The sequence below is a fragment of the Paroedura picta genome, chromosome 1, assembly GCF_049243985.1.
Source record: "Paroedura picta isolate Pp20150507F chromosome 1, Ppicta_v3.0, whole genome shotgun sequence".
Lineage (NCBI taxonomy): Eukaryota > Metazoa > Chordata > Lepidosauria > Squamata > Gekkonidae > Paroedura > Paroedura picta.
Genome location: NC_135369.1, coordinates 152,067,417 through 152,093,378, shown reverse-complemented (window position 1 = coordinate 152,093,378; position 25,962 = coordinate 152,067,417). Strand labels below are relative to the sequence as shown.

At 43.3% G+C, this 25,962-nt stretch overlaps 2 protein-coding genes across 3 annotated transcripts in view; one reads left to right on the top strand and one right to left on the bottom strand.

Annotated features, from left to right (window-relative positions):
* Positions 1-25,962, top strand: part of MCPH1 (microcephalin 1) — a 126,030-nt gene that overhangs the window by 41,918 nt on the left and 58,150 nt on the right. The window lies entirely within an intron of this gene.
* The window catches only part of ANGPT2 (angiopoietin 2), a 41,642-nt gene that overhangs the window by 3,556 nt on the left and 12,124 nt on the right, over positions 1-25,962 (bottom strand). The window contains exons 2-7 of the mRNA XM_077309227.1: positions 21,257-21,412; positions 15,160-15,281; positions 9,889-10,121; positions 8,153-8,283; positions 5,109-5,210; positions 3,400-3,566 (exon numbers count right to left, since the gene is read on the bottom strand). Coding sequence (XP_077165342.1) covers positions 3,400-3,566; positions 5,109-5,210; positions 8,153-8,283; positions 9,889-10,121; positions 15,160-15,281; positions 21,257-21,412 — 911 coding nt within the window. The remainder of the gene's footprint in view (positions 1-3,399; positions 3,567-5,108; positions 5,211-8,152; positions 8,284-9,888; positions 10,122-15,159; positions 15,282-21,256; positions 21,413-25,962) is intronic.

The window sequence follows — 25,962 nt, the reverse complement described above, 5'->3', positions numbered from 1 at the left end:
GGTTATACGAGGTTCAGGGGTGATCATTGTTATCCCAGGCATTGACATCTGCAGCCAATTTGTGTCAGCTTGCACACATGCATTTGAGAAAAAAATCTACAGTATTATCCTCAGGAGAGTTACACCCTTCTCATTCTATTGAAGTCAAAGGCTATAACCCTGCTTGGGATTGTACTGTTAAAGTCTAAAACAGTTCTCATTTAACTAATATTTCTCTGGTTCTGTGTAGATAGCATGTCTAACTGTGTGTTAGAAACTCTGCCCCTGCTGAACATTGGGATGGTAGCCCACAATGGGGCCAGATTACATTTCTGCAAATAGAAGAAGAAGAAGAGTTGGTTCCTATATGCCGCTTTTCCCTACCCGAAGGAGGCTCAAAGCAGCTTACAGTCGCCTTCCCATTCCTCTCCCCACAACACACCTTGTGGGGTGGGTGAGGCTGAGAGAGCCCTGATATCACTGCTCGGTCAGAACAGTTTTATCAGTGCTGTGGCGAGCCCAAGGTCACCCAGCTGGATGCATGTGGAGGAGCGCAGAATCGAACCCGGCATGCCAGATTAGAAGTCTGCACTCCTAACCATTACACCAAACTGGCTCTCAGCATGATCAAGCACCAACCATCCTTTTAAAGTATGCACATGTAGTCACGTCACAGTGCATGTAGATTTGGGTGTTAGGCGCAGTATTCTTCTCTTGAGCGTTCTTGAGTATGCAAGCCTTATCTACACACGGCTTGTGTTCACAGGATTGGGACCTTTTTTGTTAATGTCAGATTTCAGTGCAAAGAGCACTGTATCAGTGTTTCATTTTGGCTTTTCTTCTGCAGCTTTGCATTTCAAAAACATATATGCGGAAATTACTTTTAAGTAATGCTTCAAAAGTAGCTAAATAGTCAGATTGACTATCAAAATATATCTGCTTTGTAAGTCAGGCATATTTTTAAACATTGCGTTTTATGGCTCAAAAACTTGGTTTCATTTCAAAAAGGAATATAGTTGTAGACAGCCATCTTCATCTGCAGTAATTATTTTTTAATAAAGCAAATGGACAAGGGTAATGACCCATTTGACAAAGGTAACCTTTATAAGCATTATATTGCCTTAATTTCAAAAATAAAAATCCCTGCTGCAGCTCCTAAGTGCTTCCAGATGAGGAAATATTTGGGTTGGAATCAGAACAATTTTGTTTCCCTTCTTGGTCAGGAAGAATCTAAAACCTTCTGTAAGATATTGCTGTGATCCACGAAATTTTTAAACTGACTCGCCTGCACCTTGGCCACCTTGTGTTCTTCTAGATCTCAGAGGCACTTTGACCGTGCGTCCCGCTGCTTCAAACAAGTTTCCATGCAAAGCAGAGATTGGATGGGGAGGCCAGTGGGGCTGGCAACAGTATGTGGCTTCTTCTGCAGGGCTCCCTTTTCTCAGGGACTCTGCTTACTGGCCAGCAGCCTGCCACCCCTGCCTAGCGTGGCACCTGGCATGCTCCTTGGTTTGGCTTCAACTCTCTCAGTTCTGACTTTCTCCCCTCACTCTCACACCCCGTGCTCCTTCTCCAGGACTGCCTGTCACCAGGGAGGGCAGGAGCCTCTAGAGCAGGGGTAGTCAAACTGCGGCCCTCCAGATGTCCATGGACTACAATTCCCAGGAGCCCCTGCCAGCGAATGCATTCGCTGGCAGGGGCTCCTGGGAATTGTAGTCCATGGACATCTGGAGGGCCGCAGTTTGACTACCCCTGCTCTAGAGCATGAGCAAAGTGTGAATCTGTGCCCCACTGACCTTGGGGATGTTCAGGGAAAGGTCCAGGGCTTCTGATAGGCAAGCTTGACCTGCAGGGCTTCTGCCTTTTAGGAACTTCAGCACAGCGGTTCTCTCAGGGATTCAAACTTCCGTCCCTCCCCCGAGGAATCTGTCCTGGACAGCCTCTGGTTTCTGGTGGATTTTAGAGCTTCTTCCTCATGACATCGTCTGCATCTTGAGGCTGTCCAGGGGCTGGCTCGAATTCTGGCCAGATTTGCCTCAAGATGAGGGAAATCGCCAAAACTCAATTTGTCACTTGTTATCTTGATTCACATCAGGGGCAAGCCTGTGTGGAGGGAGAAACAGTCCCTGCAGCATTTTGCTCACCCTTCCACCTGCTCTCCCCTCTCCATTTCCTGTTCCAATAATGTTTTTTTTTGTAAAATAGTGCAGTCCTCATTGCCGCATAAGTTAAAATAAAATGTTCCCTGACATGCCCACTGTCTTTTTGGGATCAGGCAAGTAAAACGCAGTCCTGTTTGTGTTTTCTGGTGGTGGGGAATGAATGGGGAAGGGGGGGCACGTGATGAAGCAGCCCTCTCCCAATAAGCTAGGTGTACCTGCTCTTTGTTTTTAAGCCTACTGTTTACATACAATCACTCTTCGGGGCCTAGATACCATGTCCAGCCTCTCACAACTCTACCCAAACATAAATAGAGTCCCAAACACCACAAATCCCCAAAGGGGGGGGGTTATTGTTGTGATGTTTCTCCATAGCAATATGAAATTATTAATTTTAATTAAAATGTATTTATACTATGCCATTATTGCATAGCAACATGTAAGTGCACTTCTTTAAAAAATAATAATTTTGAGGTTCGGGGGGGGGGTGGAATTTGTGTTCCAGAGACAACCGCTATGCTTTGATTGTTGGCTTCCTGTGAGTGAGAAGCTGAGGAGCGGAAGTGAGAAGTTCAACTTGTTTTCCCTTGCTGCCTCGTTGGGAGGCAAAAAGCTGCGATGAGGCGGGGGAAAATGGAGGAGGGCTCTACGGTGAGGAAGCTTGCAAACATGTGGCTTTCAACCGTGCATTTGCAAGCAGGAGGCAGTGCAACATTTGCGCCTCAGTGTGAAATCGGTCTGGGGATTTCAGTCAACACAAAGCAATTCTGACCAAAACTCGAGCCAGCCCCTGCACAGCCCTGGGTTGCTGATGATGTCATGTGGAAAGAGCACTAAAACCTGCCAGGAACCAGAAGCTGTCCAGGGGCAGATTCCTTGTGTGGAATCATTCTGAGATCTGGTTCTGTAGAAGGCACACATGTCTCTTCTGTACTTTCTCCAGCTCTGAAATGTCCATTTTGAGATACTAGGGCATTATAATATTGGCTGTTTTATATTCAACCCCTTTCCTAATAATCCCCAATGTAGTGTGTCCTTTGCTGCAGCACACAGAGTTGACACTTTCATTGAGTTATCCAGATTATTATACACAGTTCTCAAGAAAATTGCCAAAATAATTTCCTATTTGGACCAAAATCATGTTCCTTTGTAATCCTTTGTTGTATCATTTTTTAAAATACTAGAACTACTAATATTTTAAAGGAAAAATAATCATTTAATACATTCATTAAGTAACACATTTTAACCTCTGCCCACTTACTTGTATTTTAGTTCTTCAGTTGCTAGATAGAAATGTTCATATAGGGAATATGCCTCACTTCCTTCCCAGTCTTTCAGATGTATTCTAAGCATATATTGCTTCTGATTAGTCAGTTGAGAAACCAACTCATTTCCCAGCCAGTGTTCCCCAGAAGGATTTCCAAATCCCTGTAATCAAATTGGATATTAAACTGTCTTAAGTTTTGTTGTTGTTTGAAATAAGCACATTGTCTTCTTTTCAATATTACAGTTGTCAACAGATAGACTGTTACCGCATGAAGTATCTGCCCCTGGACAGCTTCTGGTTGCACATGATGTTGCCTGCATCCTGAGACTGTCCAGGGGCTGGCTTGAGTTTTGTCCAGATTTGCCTCTGGATGAGGGAAATCGCAAAAAGTGGATTTGCCACTTTTATCTCGCATCCCATCAGTGAGCAACCAGAAAGCAACCAGAGGAAAGTCTGTATGGAGAGGGATAAGCACAATAGTCTCTGCAGTATTGTCCCACCCTCGCACCCGCCCTCCCCTCTCTATTTCCTGTTTTTTTTTAATGGCACAGTCCACATAGCAGTGCAACCACAAAGCTACATTGTCAAATAAAATAAAATCTTCTGGAAAGTGTCCAGTTTTGGGGATCAGGCAGGCAAACAGCAGTCCCATTTCTGCTCTAGAGATAGGGAATGAGCTGGGAAAGGGTGTGTGTGTGATCAAACAGCCTTCTCCTGATCATACAAGGGTCTGAGTAAAAATGTATTTAGGGCCTCAGTTACCATATCCAGCCTTCTCACAACTCAAGCAGGCAAAAACAGTCAGTCCCCTTTGTGTTTTCTGGAGGTGGGAAATGAGATGGGAAACAGGGGTGGTGGTGATCAAGCAGCCTTCTCCCAATCATGCAGGGGTCTGATCACATTGTTTTTAAGCCAGCCATTAAAAAAATGATTTGGGGGATTCCAGTTACCATGTTCAACATCTCAGAAATCCACCCAAATATAATAAAGTCCAAAAGAACATGAATCCCAAAAAAATCGTGAGGAAGGGGGATGCCGTATCATTCTGGTGTTTCTCCACAGGAACGTGGAAGTGTTGATTTTTATTAAAAATGCATCTGTGTTGTAGTAATACTGCATAACAACGCAGAAGTGCCTTAAAAAATTATTTTGCAATCGAGGGGGGGGGGTCAAAGAAAGTTTCACTCCATGAGAGAACTGCTGTGATTGGTGGCTTGCTGTGGTTGACAATCCAAGGAGCGGGGCGCAGGGGGGGGGGGAGAAGTTTGGCTTGTTTTCCCTTGCAGCCTCCCATGAGTGGGGCTCAAATGCGAATTTACCATCCCCCGTTTGCAAGCAGGAGGCCACATGTGTTTTACCCCTCCATGCGGAAACGGTCATATAATTGAGAGAAGGAGCCCATATTTTAAAAGCAAGGGAAATTATTTATAACAGACCTATAGAAGATGTATTTTAAAAATAGAAGCCTCTTATATGTAAGCATCTGTTTAAATAAATGGGTAAGATTGGTTTCACCCCCCCCCCAAAAAAAAACAACAACCCAACAACGTAGTAGTATTAATCTCTGAGAACTGTAGATCAATTGAGGGAGTGCTGCCACTTACAGCTGCAGGAAAAATCCATTCAGCCTAGTCAGGTCACTGCACATTTGTATCAACAACTGAGTGAGTTGTGTGGATGGGACTAAAGCATCCTGTCCTTACCATCTTGTATTCCATCCATGTTTGGTCAAAGTCTACGCTGCCATCTGAGCGTCGCTGAATAATTGTCCAGCCTCCACCAGTGGTCTCCATATCACAATATGCCTGGGCAAGGATAAGCACAGAAATCATGCACAACTCACAAACATTATTATACAAAACTGAGTGTCTAGGGCTGTGGGAACTCTATTGATTCACCTTAACACTGTGGCTCAAATATATTGAACAAATTTAGAGTCCGGGGGGACCTTTAAGATGCACTCTTCCTCTGAGGAAGTGTGTGCATCCACACAAAAGCTATACCTTGAATAACACTTTGTTGGTCTTAAAGGTGCCCCTGGACTGTAAATTTGTTCTGCTGCTTCAGACCAACATGACTACCCACCTGAATTGCTCAAATATGTTATCTGCTATGGAAATGCTCTTGTAATCTACCAAAGATGACAGCCCATGTAAACCAGGGCTGAGTCAGACTGCCTGTGTCCTATATTGTGGAGGTAGAACTATTGCACTGAATATACAGGTTTGTATATAAAGTGCTTCAGCACAGTTCACGCACATACAAAGAGATGGTCAGTGCTCTAACAGTTATCTCTTTGTAGACTGGGGTGGGGGGGGGGAAGGACCTGCAAAAGGTGATCACCAACTTTACAACTGGCAGCACTGTCTGTAGGGGAAGATGTTTTTATTACAGCCTGCGGTTACACACAAACATTCAAAGATTGGGGCCTGTTTATGTAAGTATTCTGTTACAATAAAAACATATTTCTGCAGCAACTACACATCTTGTACGAGGTCTCTTTCCAGAAGATTCCATATCCTGTTGCCAGGGTTGGTTTCCAAAACACTTATGTTTTGTTTTTGTAGTCCTTTCTCTATTGCTTGTGAGAAAAATACAGAAGCAGCAAACTGGATCAGAACCCATACAATTAGAGGCTGGATTACACATCTAAGGAAAGATAAAGTGCACGCTCTTTAAAAAAAATGCATGACCAATGTTAATGAAATTTTGAAGGGCTTATTTCCGGGACCTCTTCAGTTTTGCTAAACAGGATCGTCTAAAACGTTTCGACTACTAAAGGGCGTAATTTAGGGTTGGAGAGGGCAGAAATAGATCCTGACTTTTCCAAGTGGATGTTTTGTTGGAATGTTAAACAAACACAGCATTCACAAAATTATTGTACTACTCAGAGCAGCCTGTTGGTAATTCCATTTATATATTTTAAACTCAATGAAATGGGAACCCCGTTGGCCAGTTATATTGTGGCCCTGGCTTACTCAAACAGCAGCTCTCCATGACATAAAAGATATAGTGAATATAGTTTTTGAATGAATGTAAGAATTTTGTTATGTAGCCTCTGTGATGGTAAGTGGGGGAAATGAGTCCCACTGGCCTGTCTCAGGGTTGCTTGTAAAACACAAGTATAATGATGTTAAATTGTTTTTCTTATTTATTAAGAAGGGTAAAGGAGATTGCACTAACAGCAGCACAACATGTTATTTCCTGGACAAAAAAGTTAAGCAGATTTGTTTTTACATTCTGCTTTCTAATGAAAGCTTGGGGGGGGGGTGTTACTCGTGTTAAATTGCCCAGGAGTATTTATAAGTCTCCTGAGATGCCAGAGTAAGTTTTAAGAGAAAAAGATCAAAACAGCAACAGCAGCAGTCTGGCAAAGGAGAGGCCATTCTGTTTTACTGCTCAAGCAGATAAAGTATCATTGGAGAACAGTTTGGATAATAATTTGAAAGCCTCTCTATTTTTCAAAGAGGTCATCAGTGGGGCCTCTGAAATGAGTGAATGACCCTAAAAGGGAGTATTTCTCGGGCTTCCCTAGGCTTTCCCTAGGTAGTATTTCTGCGGCATCATCTGCCAGGGCTGTTTCTGTAAGCCCGCATTTTCAAAGGAGACTCGATGAAGGCCGGCCGCGTAATAGCACTTGATGGATTACAGTCCGAAAGCCATGATAATCCATTCAGCATCTCCTTCGACAAACAGGGGTGGTATAATGAAGTCTAAACACTGTAATTATTGTACTCCGTGCTGCAGGTCTGGGAATAAAAATCGAGTCATCAATCATACTGCCTAATTGCTGGACTTGTAGCTACTCTGTTTTTTCGTAGGTTTAAAAACGATTTTCTATTGTTATTATTTTAACAGCACCACGGTGGGGTGCAGATATCTGCTGACAGCTTGAAACATGCATTGCTGCTGCCAGGTTATACCTAAAGCATATTGGGTTTGCTTCTTGGAGTATTACGGTGATTTGACATGCAAATCAACCAGAGTGATATTTTGCACCAGGGAGCACCGTTGTGATTTTTCTTTCCCTCAGTGACTTGGTGCTAATCTTGTTCATGTATGTCCAGGGCACATTTTCCCACATTCAGTCTGGGAAAATTAGCACATAGTGAAGATTGGGACTGCAGCAGCAGGCCCTGTCCTGATCAATGCATATTCAATCTGTTGCCTGACTGGGCACAGAATCCGGTGTGTTTGTGTGCATAATTGGGAACCTTACACAAAGTCTGGCTGTACATTGCGTGGCCATTCCTGAGTGTATACCTTTTGCATGACTATAGATGTGTTCACACAATGGACAAAGAAAATGTGTGGGACCAGCCACTATCCCCCCCCCCTCACATTTTGTGTTCTGTCTACCATAAATTAATCTTTCTTCCTTGACCTTGCATTGCTGCTGGCTTAGATCTCAGTGTCTTTTCTGCTTGCAGAAGGAACCTTCTTGTAGAAGGTGGGGGCTGGTTCCCGGCTATTCTGACCTTCTCACTGTGTATTCTCACTTCACTTCCATTTTGTTTTCAGAAATAAAATTAAGTTGGTGGTACCTAGGGGAAGAAAGTTCTTTTACACAAGCTGTGTCGCGTTCCTATAATTCACAACTGCTGCACAAGTCTTTGTTTTACCTTTTTCCAAATAGGAGAGTACTGCTGGGCTAGCTAATGGTGTGACTTAAGCACATCTAAACCTCTCTGAAGGCAGTAAGAGGGTGCTTTCTTTCCAGATAAAGGTGACAAAGAGAATACAATACCCTTTTCTCTTCTCCAGTATTAGGGAAAGTTAACGTGTAGACTCCACTGGTCGAGAGTCCTGATTTGAATGCTTCAGCACAGTCCTTGAAGCTGATCTGTTCTTCCGTAGCCACCAAAGCATTTTTAGATGCTAAAAAATAAGCACATGGAAACCTATGAAAAAAATGGCGAATGTAGCTGAAAACTTTCTAAGGCCTACTGCAAGGCTAACTTCAGACTGTATATTCTCAGTATATGATAGCTGCCGTTCTCCATAAGGCTCTCCTCCTCCCTGCTTCCCTGTTTATTCCATGCTTGTTTTTCATCTTGTTAAGTAGTTAGGGTTCGTAAATTTAGTTTGCTTAAAGTGCAGAAAACTCACGTCCAACTTTTTAATTGTTTTTCCACACTTCTCCATCGTTGACACTTTTAGAAGCATTCTCCTCAAATTTGGCAAATGTTCAGGATTTGTTTCCATGTTGTTGTTGAAGCCAACAGATTTCAACTTGTTTACTTATTTGTGCACAAATTTAGATAACATCACAAGAAACATGCAGAGCTGTGGAAATTTTCTTAAGGCAATATCTTCAGGCCTTCCAGGATTACCAAGCCTTCTTGCAGATTTTTAAAGCATGGGAGTTATTACTAGGCACTCTGCAGAAAAGATATCATGCCTGGGAAACTAGGGGAGGGGGAAAGATGTGGCTCAGTGGAGAACATCTGCTTGGTATGAAGAAGATTCCTGGCACCTTCTGTTAAAAGATCTCAGGTAGTGAAAGTTCTCTTTTTGAGACCCGTGAAAGCAGAGTGCTGTGTTAGCTAGACCAGCTGTCCCCAACCCCCGGTCCGGGGACCGGGACCGGTTCGTGGATCAGTTGGTAATAGGCTGTGGCTCCTCCTCATCCTACTCCCCGGCTGCTGCCTTGGGGGCTGCCCTGCCACTCTTCTGCTGGCTCACCTTTGGTGCTCTCCAGCGGCCGCCATGGCTGGGCCTCCCCCTCGGCGTGGCACTGCGCAGCTGCTGCTAGCAGCGCCCCCCCAGTGGGCGGTGGGAAATCAGGGGCACCGGCGGGAAAGCAAGCGGATCAGGGGCTCAGGCAGCATCAACGTCCCTCGGCAAAAGACTACCCCCCCAGACCTCAGTAAAATTGTCAAGCGTTGACCGGTCCCCGGTGATAAAAAGGTTGGGGACCACTGAGCTAGACCAATAGGCAACTTCTGTATTAGGAAGCTTAATGTGTTCTTATGAATGAAATCACCAGAGAGACTCCTCAAAATTCTCAAAGGGAGACTGGGAGTTTTCCAGTGGCTCTCAGGTAGGTCATTGTTATTCCTGCTGAAACAGTGGGCTGCTGCCTCCTCAAAGGGTCAGTTGCAATGCTAAGGAATAACCAGAATTGTTTGTGGGAGACATTGGCCTTCTGAGCCTGTTGTCACAGGGCGACCCACAGCCTTGTCCTTCTCAAAATCACTCTGTTATAACATTTAACGCCCACACATGCAAGTAGTTTAAGGGGACTTCACACTGGGGCCAAACCTCAGGGTAGCTTTGGCTCTCAATTCCTTTCTTTATTTCTACATTAATAGGGGTTCCAATTACAAGTGGGAGTGAAAAACTGACCTCAGTCTCTGCATGCCTGCTATAATTTTACTTTCTGTTAAGAAAGAAGTTGAGGGAAATGGGAGGTGATGGAGAGAGGATATGTTAACCAAGATGAAATTGTTTCTCACTAGAATAGTGTTCTGCTTCACTTACGATTTGGTGTAGAAATCATATAGAACAAGTTCTGAACGGTCTCCCTTAGATCGTGTTGCTGTTTTTGTAGAAATGAGTTGTTAGCTGTGGCCGTGACCAGCTGTTGTTCTAGTTCTTTTATTATGGAGTTCTGTCCGGACACTATTGACTGTAGCTTATCTTTTTCATCCTTCATTGATTGTAGCTGAAGCATGTGCTTGTCTTCCATGTCAAGGACCTTTTTTTCTAAAAAGCTAGCAAACAATTTCAAAATCACTCAGATTGGCGTGACATTTCTAACACAAAAGGAGTGCTCAGCTAATTAAGAAGCCATTGGCAATCCACTGTAAGTCCTGTCCAGCTATTGCTTACCATAGTGCAGTGGTTCACAACGTTCCTAATGCCACGACCCTTTAATACAGTTCCTCGTGGTGACCCCCAACCATAAAATCATGCAAGTGTTCTTTCACAGAAATTGAACCAAAACTGACCAATGGCATGGAGATCCATTGTTCATGATTGTATATAAATTGTTTTTTTTTTCCCCTGGGGTTTCTCAGTTCAGTTCTGCCTCTTGTCCCACCATGCTGATCTCACTCTTTTCCGCTGCTCCAGACAGACGAATACTCTATTTCTATCTACCCTGCAAGGCTGTTGTGTGGGTGGCGCTCCCCCCAGCCTGGCTGTTTGCCCTGCTGCGACCCCTGTGAAAGGGTCATTTGACCCCCAGAGGGGTCCCGACCCCCATCTTGAGAACCACTATCACAGCGAATACTTTGTATTGTGAACAGTAGTGACAGCAATAATTTGGAAATTATCAGGACTTTGAGTGTCCTGTGATAAGAAAATTAAAATTTTCAACTCAGCCAATCTGATTTCTCGTATGTTACATAAATTACATAAATTCAGCAGATTTGCATAGTACCTCTCAAGCTACATAGCTCTGCCAAATTTAGGGCCATTTCGCACGGCTTCAAAGTAGCAGAATGGTTGCTATTTGGAAACGCTACTAATTTGCCATAACCCACGACGTCGTAGACAATCTGCAACACTCCTGAAACCAATCAGCAAAAAGCGCTTCGTTGTGGCGCTTTCAGGGGAATCCAGAAAAGTGGATTCACCCTCCGGATAGCGATACACTCCTGCAACCAATCTGCAACAGTAGCGCTAAAGACCTGTGCGTTACCATTGTTGCTGGTTCTTCAAAGTCCCTCCCCCTGGCTCTCTCCTCCAAACTTCCGGCGAAGCGATCGCCATTTTTTTTCTCCGAGCGAGCGGGGATAAACGCACCGGCGAGCCTCTTTCTGTTTAGAGGCTTCCCTGGCTTCAGTCCTTCACCTTTAGTCACTAAGCACAAACCACTGAAAAGCCCGTTTGCTGAAATAAAGTCCCTTTATTTTTTACAAATAAATTCAGCCGAAAATCGTGCCCGTGAGAGGGGGGGGGATTTTTTTTTTATCACTCGAGGCAGCGTGCAAACGATCATACAATCAAACGACAGCTCACATTAGGCAGCTGGATGGGTCTCTCCGTAGCAACGAATCTACCTAGATTCGTTGCTATGGGTCGTTTTTTTTTTTTTAAACCTTTCTTAAAGGGAAAGGGGCTGTTTGGGAGCATGCTAACGGCTGCCCATTGGCTGCTTGACGGCCAGGGGCGGGACGAGCTTGGCAATAGCGCTTCCTTTCTAGCGATTTCTGCCGAGACCGGAAGCCTGTGGGAAACGCTAAAAAACGCAACTGATTCCACTACAAAGGCAGGTATGCATAACGACGAATTCCACTATTTTAAATGGCGATTTTTCATTCCGCAAACAATTTGCAACAAAGATCCCTGTGCGAAAAGGCCCTTAGTGTCAAGCATCTTCCCAGATACAGGTAAGCTCGAATGACATTATATGTTCTCAAGTTCTGATGTTACTGTGAAGAATAGATGTGCCATTTGGATTGCTCTGTTTTTCTCCCACAAATATTAAGAAAATCTTTTACAAACAAATAAAAAAAAATCCTTTCAACAATATGTTGCTTTTTTAGTAGGCCACATTATACTGTTTGGCATATTTAAATGCTGTTCTTACTCTTACCACAGTAAATGACGTTGTAAAATTTAATCCCTGTTTACTTTGCTCCTCTTGGGTAAAGAATATTGTTTGTATAAAACAAACCTTGGGGGCGCATACACAAATATAGCTGGATAGTGAAGACAAATGTGAAAACATGCCCTTTCCCCCCTATTCCAGTGTTTACCAGAAATGAAAAGTTCTTTCAGCATAAGGATCCCACTGAAAATGCAGTTTGCTAATTTTAAAATTCGTCTGCCTGGTAGACTGTGTAGTCGGAGTGTCCTGCGATTCAACACTTTTTTAAAATTTAAGCTAACACCTTGCCTTTTTGCTCAGTGTAGCTTAATACATCAATATCTAACTAAAAGTGAGAACAATAAAACAGAACGGTGCTTAGCTGCTCGTTAATGAGATGGTTAGCTGCTTGTTAATGAGAACTTAGTATTGGTAACAGATCTAGAGTCTAAAAGAATAAGGGTAGATTCTTTTTGATGACCAAGGGAACGCCAAACCAAATACTCATGGGGCAAATCAAGATTGCAGTTCATCTCTCTACACTAGTTGGCATAGGCTCAGCAAGAAAAGTTGCTGCTGCTGGCCAGCTGTCACTCAGATATTTTAGATAAATAAAAATTAACTTGGGGTCCTTTGATGAAAGGAGTCAGGGATCATGTTTGATGCTCAGCAAATGGAAAGGAACACTTCGGCCAAGACTGTGACCAAATGTTTATATTTTTGGTGGATTAAAAATGACAGCAAATGTTTGTGGCATCCAGTGCAGCTGGATGGTCTCAGTTTGACCGACAATCACATAAAGCTGTTCTAGTTAAATGGCGAGTTTCAACTGCAATGTGGATGGTCGGTAAAAGGCAGTTCCTATTGGGAGCTTTCATTTGCCCTATAAATACAGAGGCACTTCCTAGACCAACATGTGGACTGAGTTCAGAGTCTGTTGATGGTGCTTGTGTTGCGGAAAAGTTAACATTTCTAAAACCAGACCGATATAAAACCCCCTTGCTTGTTTTTTAAAAATATTTAGTTGCAGTAACTGTATTGCCTAAGAAAATTCCTTTTCAAAACTTCATATTAATTTAGATTCAAGTGCGTAGCCGTGTTGGTCTGAAGTAGCACAACAAAATCAGAGTCCAGTGGCACCTTTAAGATCAACAAAGATTTATTCAAGGCGTGAGCTTTCGAGTGCAAGCACTCTGAGTAAATCTTTGTTGGCCTTAAAGTTGCCACTGGACTCTGCTTTTGTTCATATTAATTTGTAAGAGTCAATATGGTACAGATAAATCCAAGGAGTAAGTTGTTTAATCTGCTGTAGCAAAATTACACAGGAGTCAGTTAGCACCTTAAGAACTAATAAAATTTATTTCCAATCGATAATTCTTATGGTGAAATAAATGGGGGTGGATTCTACTCCTGTTTTAGCACTCCACTGGGCACAATTTGAAGCCTTGTTCCAGCCCAAGGAGGATCTGAGAGAGCAAATTCAAATCCCTATTCAACCATGAAACTTGCTGGGTGACCTTGGGCCAGACACATGTGTGCATTCTCTTTAATATGCAAATCGCTTGGTTTCCTTAGTAATAGCAGCTGTTTGTGAATGAATCTAATGAAAAAGGAAGTTCCAGAGAGAATTTTTTAAAGATCAAGTTTCCATAAATTGCTTAGCTGAAGTAGGTTGGGGAAGGCTGGGGCATCAGTTCATCACAGACTTATTTTTACTTCTCATATTTATTTTCCTGGGACCTGATTTCATGAATACACTGAATTTCATATGTATACAGTGACCTGAGTATGAAGGTGGTTGCTCAACTTTTGTTTTGTTTTAAAAACTGCATGCACACAGATAGTGTTATATCTTTACTAGCAAGAAAGCCCATTGCAACCAGGAATGTAGTGGGCACTAGGACTCAGGGGACACTGGGAGGTGCAGATCTCTCTGTGTCTCTCTCTATCTCCCTGTCACTGCGTGTCTCTTGGTGTGCCTTGCAGCAGGAGGCATAGCAGGTAATGAGGGTTCGTTCATAGGAAGGAAGCAGGGCTGGTCAGCAGCTTGGGACAGCTCTCTCTGTGTCTCTCTCTGCCTCCCTTGCAGCAGGAACAGATAGGAGGGAATGAGGACTCGTGTTTGGTCTGGCAGGGCTCTGTGTGTCTCTCTCTGTCTCTGGCGCGTCTGAGAGGAACGTGGCTTGTGTCCAGTGAGGGAGGGCAGGAGCTGTAGGGGAAGGGCCAATCAGGGTGCAGCCAGCAACGCTGATTGGTCCTATTCCAACTCAGACAGCCAGACACATTTCACCCCCCAGGCTGTTTGACAAATATATAGAGGAACCATGGATAAGGATGTTGACTTGCAGGAGGGCATTATGTGCCAGAATAAAATGTGACACACCAATGTTGGGTATAAATAATGCAAGAGCTTTATTACTTTCCCACAGGAGGGTTGGCACAGCATGGGAAAGGGAGCCTGACCTAGCAGTCAGTGACTGCACCAACACCCCACAAAGTCTGGAGGCATTCTGGGGACCCGCCCCATTCCCAGCTGGGAGAGCATATCCCCTTGCCTACCGAAGTCTGCCACTAAGGGAAGTGGCCTATGCGGGGGAGCCAATGGGCACCAACTTCATTTGACTTCCCCCAAACCACCTGGCAAATGAGCCCCTGGCCTAACAGCTGGGTAAGTCATACTCGTATACACACCGTCTCTTAGGGAGGCCCCAAAACCCAGAGAGTCCGATTGCATACCGGACTCCCAGCTAACAGGCTCCATCCCATGCAAACACACAGCTGTGACAAAATATTGACCACAAAACATCCGCCTCAAAACTCTGAACAAGGCTGTGTACACATCAACATAGGTAGGGTGGGGGAAGCTGTTTCCGTGGCATCCCAGGTAAAGAGGGTGAGACCCACGCATATGGCTCCTTACATAGGCACTGTGGGTCCCTCTTTGCACCTGATGCTGTGCACTCTGTGTTCCCGCAGCGCACACCACTAGCGAGCCTCTGAGGCGGTTGCATCCGCTGCCAGATGGCCCTCTGCAGCATCAACAAATAGCTGCGGTAAGTCCCGGCTGTGTTTTTATTTCATCCTTGGTTCATTTTAGTCTAATGAAATAAAAGCTTCCAGTGATTTTGAGTTTAATGCCATTCATCATGCAACTGTATGCATTCCTGCTGAGGGTAAAAGGACAACTGTGATGGCAGAATAGCAGGATTTGTTACCTGTTTTTCTCTTGCAGTTTGCCAATCTCACTGGTCTGATCCAAAATTTGCCTTTCTAGTCTGCTAGTCGAAAGGGAGTGTGCCAGAAGTTGAAGCTCCAGTCTTGTTGTCTGATTCAGTACCTGCAGTTTTAGAAATGAGATTTTGTATCACAATTGCTAATTCAGGCCCACTTGTAACTTAATCATATTTTTGGGGAGAAAGCTGTCAAACAAACAATACCTATGCATGTGCTTTCAATTACTGCAACCATTATTACCTCAATGAGAAGAAAAACAAGTTTCCACAGGTAGAAGAAGAAGAAGAAGAGTTGGTTCTTATATGCCGCTTTTCCCTACCCGAAGGAGGCTCAAAGCAGCTTACAATCGCCTTCCCTTTCCTCTCCCCACAAATGACACCCTGTGGGGTGGGTGAGGCTGAGAGAGCCCTGATATTACTTAAGAAGAAGAAGAGTTGGTTCTTATATGCCACTTTTCTCCACTTGAAGGAGTCTCAAAGCGGCTTACAATTGCCTTCCCTTTCCTCTCCCCACAACAGACACCCTGTGAGGTGGGTGAGGCTGAGAGAGCCCTGATATTACTGCTCGGTCAGAACAGTTTTATCAGTGCCATGGCGAGCCCAAGGTCACCCAGCTGGTTGCATGTGGGGGAGCGCAGAATCGAACCTGGCATGCCAGATTAGAAGTCCGCACTCCTAACCACTACACCAAACTGGCTCTCATGTTGTTAACTGTGAGTGAAATAGTTTTCACATATGCCAGCATTCTATCACGTCCCCAAAGCACTTCTGATACTTCTGGTACTCTCAGGTGCCATCTTTCCATTTTGAAATGTGTCAGTCCAGACCCCAAATATTTTTCCAATGCCTAGGGGCCCACTTTCCACTCTAGAGGCTTTCATTTAAGGACTAAATCACTGCTACTCATATCTCTTATGCCAGTATTGTTACCAGTATCTATTGTGGCAAAGCTGACCTCCATACAAATGTATGTAGGGCATACAAGTAGTTTTCTGTCTGGCAGTGATTTTCTGTGATTACAATGGCTTCCCCCTCCCCCTCCTCCCCAAGCTGCCACACATACAGGGATAGCTTCCAAACTTCTATAACTGGATCACTCAGTGGGCTGAACAGCATGTTACAGTCTCTAATCTGAATTCTAACTATGTCTCATGATTGCTTCACTATTGGTTACGGTACCAGACCATTCAGCAGAACAGCAGGTTACCCTTCTCCCAGGAAAAACAGTATGTGGCTATTTCTTTAAGGCAGCCAATGAAAATGTATCCTGCATATTGGAAGAATCCCATGTGTACATGCTAACCAATTATACCACAGTTTATCTTCATGATTGCATTATAGTTCTGAAAGAAGTTGGTTGAATATATGACATCTTTAGAGCTGTTTTTTTGTTAATAGAAGCACTTCTGCTAATGAAAAAGAAAGGGCCATTTTGTCCGTCCCCCTTTTTTGCCCTCATTCTGTTTTCAAAGATCTGCTGCCCCTGGATGCATGATTGCAGGAGAGTACAGCATCCCAGACAGCAGATTGGATACAGAAGTTCATTTCCAGGAATGTCATTCCACTCGTAGGGTTGGGTCATGACTAAATTGTCCATCAGTGGAATGGTACTGACTCCCTCCCCTCCCCCTGCAGTTACTGGTCTTCACAGACTGCTCTTCCTGGGCACTGAGGAGTCTTGAGCAGGGGTAGTCAAACTGCGGCCCTCCAGATGTCCATTGACTACAATTCCCAGGAGCCCCTGCCAGTGAATGCTGGCATTCGCTGGCAGGGGCTCCTGGGAATTGTAGTCCATGGACATCTGGAGGGCCGCAGTTTGACTACCCCTGGTCTTAAGGAACAACATTGGGGAGGGGTCTTTAATGGGAAGTAGGCATCAGTGAAAATCACAAATTTATCCTGCATCCAGACCTGTGATAAATACGATGCAGGCCTCCGAGGGTCAGCTGCCTTCATCACTTGGAGTGAACTACAATCAGTACTGGGCACCTGTGAGTTTCAGCTGCTTTCATGCCTTTTTGGCATGAATGGTTCACTGTGTAGTCCCTTGAATGGGTCACTGTGTAGTCCCAAATTATAAAAGGAAATTAAGGCTGAAAGACACTGACTCCCCTGAGACCATCCAGTAAGACTGTGGCTAACTTAGTTTCTGAGTCCAGTATTCTGTAAGTAAGAGCTTACAGTTGTGGTTGAAATTCCAATATTTTGAGAAAAATCCTAGCATACCATTTCTGTTAAGTGATGGCAGTGTAACAAAACAAACAAATATAAAAACAATGTGTCGTCTTAGAGGAGATAATTGGTTTGTCGTGGCATGAGAATTTCTCACCAAGAGCCCATTTAAAAAAAGCTTGGCCATATAATCCATTGTTTGCACTCTTTAGAAAATAATTTTATACTTCATAGGGCATAGTGTATGCAAATAAGAGCATTAGGTGTTTCTTTTGCAGCTTGTGTGTGTGCTCCTTTCTGTTGTTTGTACTGAATTACATGATAATTTGTTTTATCTGCTCCTTATGCGGGTTCCGTTTTAGGTCTCAAGAATGGCATCAGTTCCTAAGAATGAGGAAGAAGAGCTGTCATGTGGAATGTTGCTTTGCATTACAATCTGCTGTGTGGCCTTTAGTCCATAACACTTTCTGCATTGTATTTTAAAGCAACTGTTTTAATTCATCAAGTTCTGGCGCAAGTTAGCAGGAAGAATTTATTACTCACATCCTTCATATTGAGCAATTGCTCAGGACATGATTTCACACTTAAGCGTATTTCCGAATTGCTGCCAAGAACTGCTGCCAACAAATTGGTGTCTCATGACAGGCCATTTCTATAAACCGAGGGGACCCACACCGTCTCCTTTGATTTTGGGTGAACCAGGTTTATTTTAAACTATGCATCTTCCCCTCAGATACCAGGTGTTCTGAAGGTAACGAGTGTCTAGGCTTTGGGTTCACACCTGTGAGGTAAGCTTTGTGGTGCACAAGTAGAATGTGGAGATCTCTGAAGCAAGAATTGCATATTAACAACCAAGAAGATGTATCTGTTTACAAGTAGGTTTCAAGGAACAGATCCGCAGCACAGGCCTCCAGATAGACAAAAGAAAAACCTAATAGAGGCATATTATTGAGTAGTTTCAGTTTTCTTTAATACTAATCAGCATAGACAGGTTTTTATCAATGAGCCCCTAGACGGGATCATAATACAAATGCTTGATTCCTCCCATAAGAATCTTTTCCCAAGAGCCAGACTAAATGCACAAGGTCTGCTCATTGCCAAAGCCAGGCCTAACAGCTGGGTTTTCTTCCTGTCTTTCTTTCTCTCTCTGAAGTAGAGCTAAACCTCTCTGCAATACCAAGCAGAGCTACCTTTCCTTCAGTCTGCTCTTTTTCTGAGGCAGACCTGAGCACTCCTCTATCTGAGGCAGACTTAAGCACTCCTCTATCTGAGGGAGAGCTGAACTCCTGCTGTGTTTCCCTCCAGCATTCTGTCCCCCTTCTCAAAGGTGATTGGATGCTGGAGCAACACTCCCAGAGGCTCAAGTGAGCAGCAGTTTCCCCCTTCAGGGGCAGGACAGCTTTCTGTCCATCATAGCGGTCACTCAAGTAATCCCGATATGATAGTTATTAAAGACTTCACCCTGGTTAATTGTATAACTACTCAGCTTCATAGTGGAAGCTGGTTATAAAAGCATCTGTTGTGTATATCAGTCTGTAGTAGTGAAATATTACAAATGGACTGAAATGGATTCAAAATGTTGTTGCTGCTATTTACTGTTTTCTAAGAATATACACTTTTTGTCCCTGGAGCAGGTCTAATATGAAAAGAACTATTAAGGGTGTGGAACATCATCTGATATTGCTCCAAAATAAAAGTCTAAATTTGGTCGCTCTAGTGAAATATATCAATGCAATAGCTCTTAGTATGATCCTGACATGCAAAGTAAGGTGGTAGAATTGTTGAGATGATAAAATGGCCTGAACCACTTCATTCTGGGATGTCACCTTTTTATTAGTCTTTCATGTAAAAACCTCCACAAAATGAAGAAAAATACCCAGCACATCAGCAAGAAAGACTCTATCCTAGCCCTTTACGTGCTTTGCTAGATTTCTGCTTACAAAGAAATATTAGCATTGGGAAATTTTGACAAAAATGTCTTCCCTCACTTTTGGTTTGAAGTGGTCCATTCTGCACCTCATTCAGTTTTATGCTAATCTAGAATGTTCAGAACTGTTCTAGAGCATTGAAAAATAGGCTTTTGGATAAGCTCTGTAATGAGAAAAGTGGCCTGGTGGTCAGTTAAAGATCTGAAAAGCTGCTCCAGCACACAAAATGATTTGCGCAAACTGATTTCACATTGGCAGGAATGTAAAGAACTTGCAGTGTACTTATTATTTCAGAATGACCATAGCGTTTATTCTGGAAGGATAATAGCTGTGGTGACTCCATAACGGCCACACTTTTCAATTTATTTGACTTGAGATCTATAATAAGTTTTTTTTTTCTTCTTCAGCTGAAGTATGGGAACTTCTCTGTTCTCCTTTAAGAACCACAATTGATTTGGGACTCAGACACTGACTTGAAAAAAAATGCAACAATTTATTTTTCTTTGTAGCTTCCTGTTATTCCCTAACCTTTCTCCCACTCAGTTCAATCCCTTGATATATCCTGCAGTTAACATTTGAAACACTAGCGTTTAGGCAACTTTCCTCCCAGGCGGTGAAATCCTATGTAAGGGGTCTGTCTGACAGCCGCTTGAGTGCTGCACTGAGGGCCACAGCAGACGCTGGCTAACTGGGAGCTGGATTTGGATACGAGTTAAGATCACAGCTTGTGCATGCATAAATAGAGTCTGGGTTTGGCCAAATCACTTCCACCCAGTTTCAGTTCCCACTTGCTGGGGAGCGGGTGGGAATGGGAATAACAGTGACCAGCAGGACTTCAGTAGGGCAGAATGCCAAGACTGCAAATCAGAATGCTGCAGTACATCTCCCAGGGCAAAATACTGCACTAGAACAGGAAGTGTATATAATCAGTTTTTCCCAATGGTGTTCATTCCTTTTCTGATGCCAGGATATTGCCCAGTTCCAGTACATTCTCCTCTTTTTACCATATATCTTCATTACATATGTCCATTTTTTGATAGCTTTTGAGGGAACGGATAGTGTGCTGAAACAATAAAAATGCTTCTCCAGCTCTCTGAGTTGTCATAGACCGTTTATGCACTGGAGGTTTCATGCCGGGCTGCAGGCTGGAGTTTTAGTCGTGGCAGGTTGCCCCACCTCTTCCTGCACCCACACGGAGGGACCATTTGGCCTGGTGCACCTCATCCACCCCCGATTTGTGCTCCTGCATGGAAGCTGGGTCACTGAAGTTCCCAGTGCGTAAATGGCCATAGGGTTGGATACAATGAAGCGTGAGGAGAAAGGATGCAAGCCATAGCACAAGGTCTAGTGCAACTGATACTGATTAACTGCATATTGACATGGGCCCATTTGGTACACACTGGATAATGCTTTTGCAACTGTATTTTCCTGTGCAAAACAGAAAAATCTCCTTCTGCAGTGCATTGAAAGTGCATTATCCTACGTGTGTGGAATGGGCTCAGGTCAGAGAATCTTTCCTTTGTCTTGTGCATGTGAAAAAGAAAGTTTGGATCCATTTGTTTTAGATTGATGCAAGTAGCCCATGAGGTTTATTTTTAGTGTTTCTGCTTAGTTAGAGGTTGTTGCACATACGGTAGTGCTCCATAGGATCCAGCACAGTGTGTTGACGTCAGATATCTCTGTGACTGCTTTTTGTTAGCCCCTTTATGTTGGAGTTCTGCAGAAAGGGGAGAGGGGAGATAATCCACTTCTGCCTGGGGAGATCTGATAGGATCCAACCTGGAACATGTGCTGTTACGCCACCGCCTAATTATTGTCTCCTTTGAGGCATCAAAAGCTTTATTTTATAAGCTGAATACTTCCCATGTGGCTGCAGAGGTAAAGTTTTCCAGTGCAAAGAACAAACATTAACCTGTGAAATATAAGGCACATCATTCTCTTGCTGCTGAATTACGTCAAATTGGACAGTTCCTACTTACATGTGCTTCAACATCTGTTAACTTGCGAGTCTGCTCAGCTGTTTGGTTTAGCAGATTGGTGCCAATTTCAATCATGACAGCTGTCTGATTCTGCACTGCATTCTGCTGTATCTCCACCATTTCTTTTTTCATGTTATCCTGGATGTAACTTTCAAGCTGCATGATAGAAGAGAGAAAATGTTGGTGTTTTTGTATTGCTTGCATGTGAATATGTTCTGGACAGAATGCAGAGCGTTGCTTCGATCTTCACATGTGTCAACAAGACCAGGTAGGTCCAACAAGATGAGCAAGTAGAGAGACTATTGCAATACCATGTGGCCTCCCAGGATCCACTGCAGACATGAGAAAGGTAGACAAAATAACTTGCTATAGATGGAAAGCTACTAGCAGGTTTTTTTGGGGGGGGGGAATTATCCCATTATTCTCCATCCTTCTTCAAAGTGACTCCCTAGCAAAGACTAGATACTAATAAGCAAAAGAATTGACACCCTGGGTTGACAGTCACATCCCGTAGCCCTGCTCTTGGCGTGCTTTCACATTACAGAGCAGTAAAACGGGTCATGGTTATTTCAAGACTTGGCTTAGCTGGTGCTTCCCACCATTGTTGCTTCCAGTGGAGCTGCACTGGTGTTAACAACAATTGGGAGTATTGCTCAAGAGAGGAGATCAGACAAAGGCCTAAGGGTTTAGTCACCTTCCTGAATCAAGAGCACAAATCCTTAAAAGCAGTTCATACCTACATTGTTAAGGATTAGACAAAAAGTCTGGTATGCTCCAGCAATGCTGTTTGTGACGTGAGCCTTTCCGACAAACAAAAACATAAAAAGCAAGGCTGACAAACAATGCCTTCCTTCTAGGAATGCTAAAAAAAACACAACCCATAACCCTGTGTTGAAGTCCTGTTCTCATTACCACTTCAGTTTAAGTAGCCAGTGGGGTACTCACAGGTTCAAATTGTTTGGTTTTGCTTTAGGTTGTTAACATAGATAATTTAGCAAATTGAAGAACTGTTTTTCTATCCTGATTCCTCAGATGTTTCCCTGCCTTGTGCTCAAGAATACTTCTCCCTTCCACTAACTTCTCCAGACCAGCTTTACACTTCAAACTGGCTTCTACCTCACTTCATTACGTTTTCTGTTCCTAAGTCTAGTTATTCAGGAAACCATCATTCAAGAAGAAATAAATTAAGCTATAGTTCCTGATGCGAGCTTAAATGGACTCCGGGGAATGGTAGAGGACAGGAAGGCCTGGAGAATCATTGTCCATGAGGTCGCGATTGGTCGGACACGACTTCACACCTAACAACAATAACAACATAATTCCTGACCATAACCATGGGCAATCCTGTCCCCATCTCTCTTGTTTCTTCTCTGGTCAATGTGACTTCTATCAAGTCAGACCACTAGTCTATCAAGGTCAATCTTGTCTGCTCTGATTGGCAGTAGCTCCCCAGGGTCTCAGGTTCAGGCCTTTTCACATCACCTCTGACCAGATCCTTTAAAGTTGAGATTGAACCTGCGACTTTCTCCATACTGAGCTTTGGACTTTCTTTCTACAACAGGTTAGACTTGAGGCTTTAAGTTCCTTAGAACAGGGATATTACTTCAACTCTAGAGTTCTGAACATTTGTATTGTTTAAGTACACTAGCACTTCTATATAAAATAAATGAGTGAAATGTCTGTATGTTCTTTCTATGACTTTGTGCACTGCATGATTTTGAAATAATTCTAGGAATTTCTTCTTTAAATGTGACCCTTTGTATTAGAGTCATTGTAGTACTACCTGTTTTTTCTTGGGTGCTGGATGATGTTGTTTAGCTTCTTATGTTTGCCACTTCCAAGGACAGCAGTGTATTGTTCAATATAAAATTTTTATTGATTTCTATATAGACTCACATAGCAAGGCAGTTTAGCTGGTGTGCAGTATTATTAAAATCATCATAAAAGCAATAACACTCTTACAGAAAACAATATTAAAACTGTAACCACAGTGCAATAAGGGTAGGGTGGAGTAATATAAACAGTAGTAAAAAAGAAAATATAGTAGCTCTGATTTCAACAGCAAGTTCCCAAAACACAGAATTGGCAACTCTCAGTTTTGAAGAGATAACCAATATACTCTTGGCCCTTCCAAGCCAAGAGAAATGTTGAGAGTAATTTTAATTAATTAGCCAAAGCTAAAAGTGTTTTATCCAGTATGACTTTTTTGTCTCCTGTCTGTCTTCCTATTTAGTAGGAACACCATCTCTGCATTGGGATGGCTTTGAAAATAGTACTGGTGAGAAATTGTAAAGATTAAAATGCATTAAAAAAAACCTGTGAAAGGCCATCCACAGGCTTCCCCACTTTGCCCTCCTACTACAGTCCACTGAGCCCATGAAATTTTATTTGAGGAGGCGGGTGGTAATTCTCAGAATTAGCATTGGGTGCATAGTATAGATCTGTGCTCCAGGGGTGGGAATACATGACATTTTCAAACACTTTCTAAAATTGCTGCAGTGTTTTGGGGTTTTAAGGAAATCAAAATATGTGCTTCGTAAGGAAAATAAAACTAACCGATCTAATGCATACCACTGTTGGAACTTCAGTTTGAGCTCTGTTAATGATTTTTAAAAGAAAGGGTAGACTTGCCAGCTGCTATTTCAAGTGAAGACACTTCCTTGTTTATGTCTGTTGCATAGAACAAGTCAGCCGCCAGACTAACAAATTGCTTGTGCTTTTAGCAGAGTTGTCTTCGTTATTCTTTATCCAGGTAGAGTTATAGAAGTGGTCTTAGTTTTACCTTCTTCAGTGCTCTCCACGGTACAGAGTACATATGTGCTTTGTCATTTTTGCCATTTAAGTATCACCCTGGATGCTTGGCATAAGTAAACATCGCAATACATGATCCAGATTACTGCATGTCCACAAAACCTGGTTGGACCATCAGTGAAATTGAACTTTGAAAAAGTGCTGTGGGGGAAGAGCCCAAGTGAATTCTCTGCTCTCATGGGCTTTGACGTTACATTCATACAAGATGTAGCAATATTAATCTACAATATGAGAAGGGTTTCTGCAATGGGTCCCATTCCTAAATATTCCTACTTGAGAGTAAATCTCACTAAAAATCAAGAGAAAACAGTACATGTCAGATTACACCGTGGTGCTTGTTATCCAAGCTACCCAAGCTCTCTTAACTAGAAGCTGGGGGAATTTTGTATTCACTATTGAAAGGTCTTGCATTGTGCATTATTGCAAATGGAATGTACACACAAGTAATGCATGCCTATATAGTATTAGAAGAAGAAGAAGAAGAAGAAGAAGAAGAAGAAGAAGAAGAAGAAGAAGAAGAAGAAGAAGAAGAAGAAGAAGAAGAAGAAGAAGAAGAAGAAGAAGAAGAAGAAGAAGAAGAAGAAGAAGAAGAAGAAGAAGAAGAAGAAGAAGAAGAGTTGGTTCTTATATGCCGCTTTTCCCTACCCGAAGGAGGCTCAAAGCGGCTTACAGTCGCCTTCCCATTCCTCTCCCCACAACAGACACCCTGTGGGGTGGGTGAGGCTGAGAGAGCCCTGATATCACTGCCCAGTCAGAACAGTTTTATCAGTGCTGTGGCGAACCCAAGGTCACCCAGCTGGTTGCATGTGGGAGAGTGCAGAATCGAACCTGGCATGCCAGATTAGAAGTCTGCACTCCTAACCACTACACCAAACTGGCTCTCATTAGTGGCATATGCCCCATCTGCAGATCCCTACATATGCGGATTGAGCCTACACAGATGGTAAGCATATTTTTCAGAAAACCTGGGGGACTCCCCAAATTTGCAGAAGAATCTGAAATATTTAAAACAGATACACAAGGAAGTTTAAATCCCCTGAAAGGTAAAGTGATTCTTATTTCATTGTGGGGGCACCTGGCAGCTGTGGTAGCCCTGTTGACGGCCACGGCAGTGGGGAACCATACCAGGAGCCCTGGTGGGCCTAGTGGGAGCTGCAAAGCTTCTCAAGTGCTGGGCAGTGGCAGTGATGAAGCATCCCGGGAGCTGTGCCAAACCCAGCGGTAGCTGCCACAGAGCCCAGGGGCCATGTCATGCCAGGCGGCCGGAGAGCCCTGGGGTGCCTGGCTCAATTAGAGAGCGGAGGGGAGATGGGATTCCCTCCCACGAGCCTTGCGAGTCCACACCTGTCCAGTGTAATCCACTGGTTATTTGAATGGCCACGTCTGTTTTAAGGTGGTATAATTATGCTGGGCATGGAAGGGAATAACTGCACTTCTGTGCAAAGTTATTGTAGTCAGAGCCCAGTTAAACTAACAGCTCTGTTTTATGTGAGTCGTTCAAGTCTCAACTCAATGTACTCTGACTGCAGTAACTCTGCGTAGGATTGCATTGAAATGAATCTCAGCTGTAAGTAGTTTTGCCTGAATAGTTTGTGGCATGCCTGCTGTCAAGGGAAGAATCATGAATGACCACACATCTTTGACCAGTTTTGTAATTGCAAAAACAAAGCAAAACATCTCTTTGTAATTTGAAAGGAAATCTGGTGCGGCATATTTTATGATGGGAGAAAAACGTGGTTTTAATATGCTTCTTAACTTTGCCCCCACACTACTCTAGCATTAAACATTTCCCCATCCTCTTTCCTGTTGCCTAAAAGTGAGAAAAGAATATAATAGTTATAAATTTCACTTTTTACAATGACAGCTGATTGGGGGGAGGGTATCCATTTTATTTT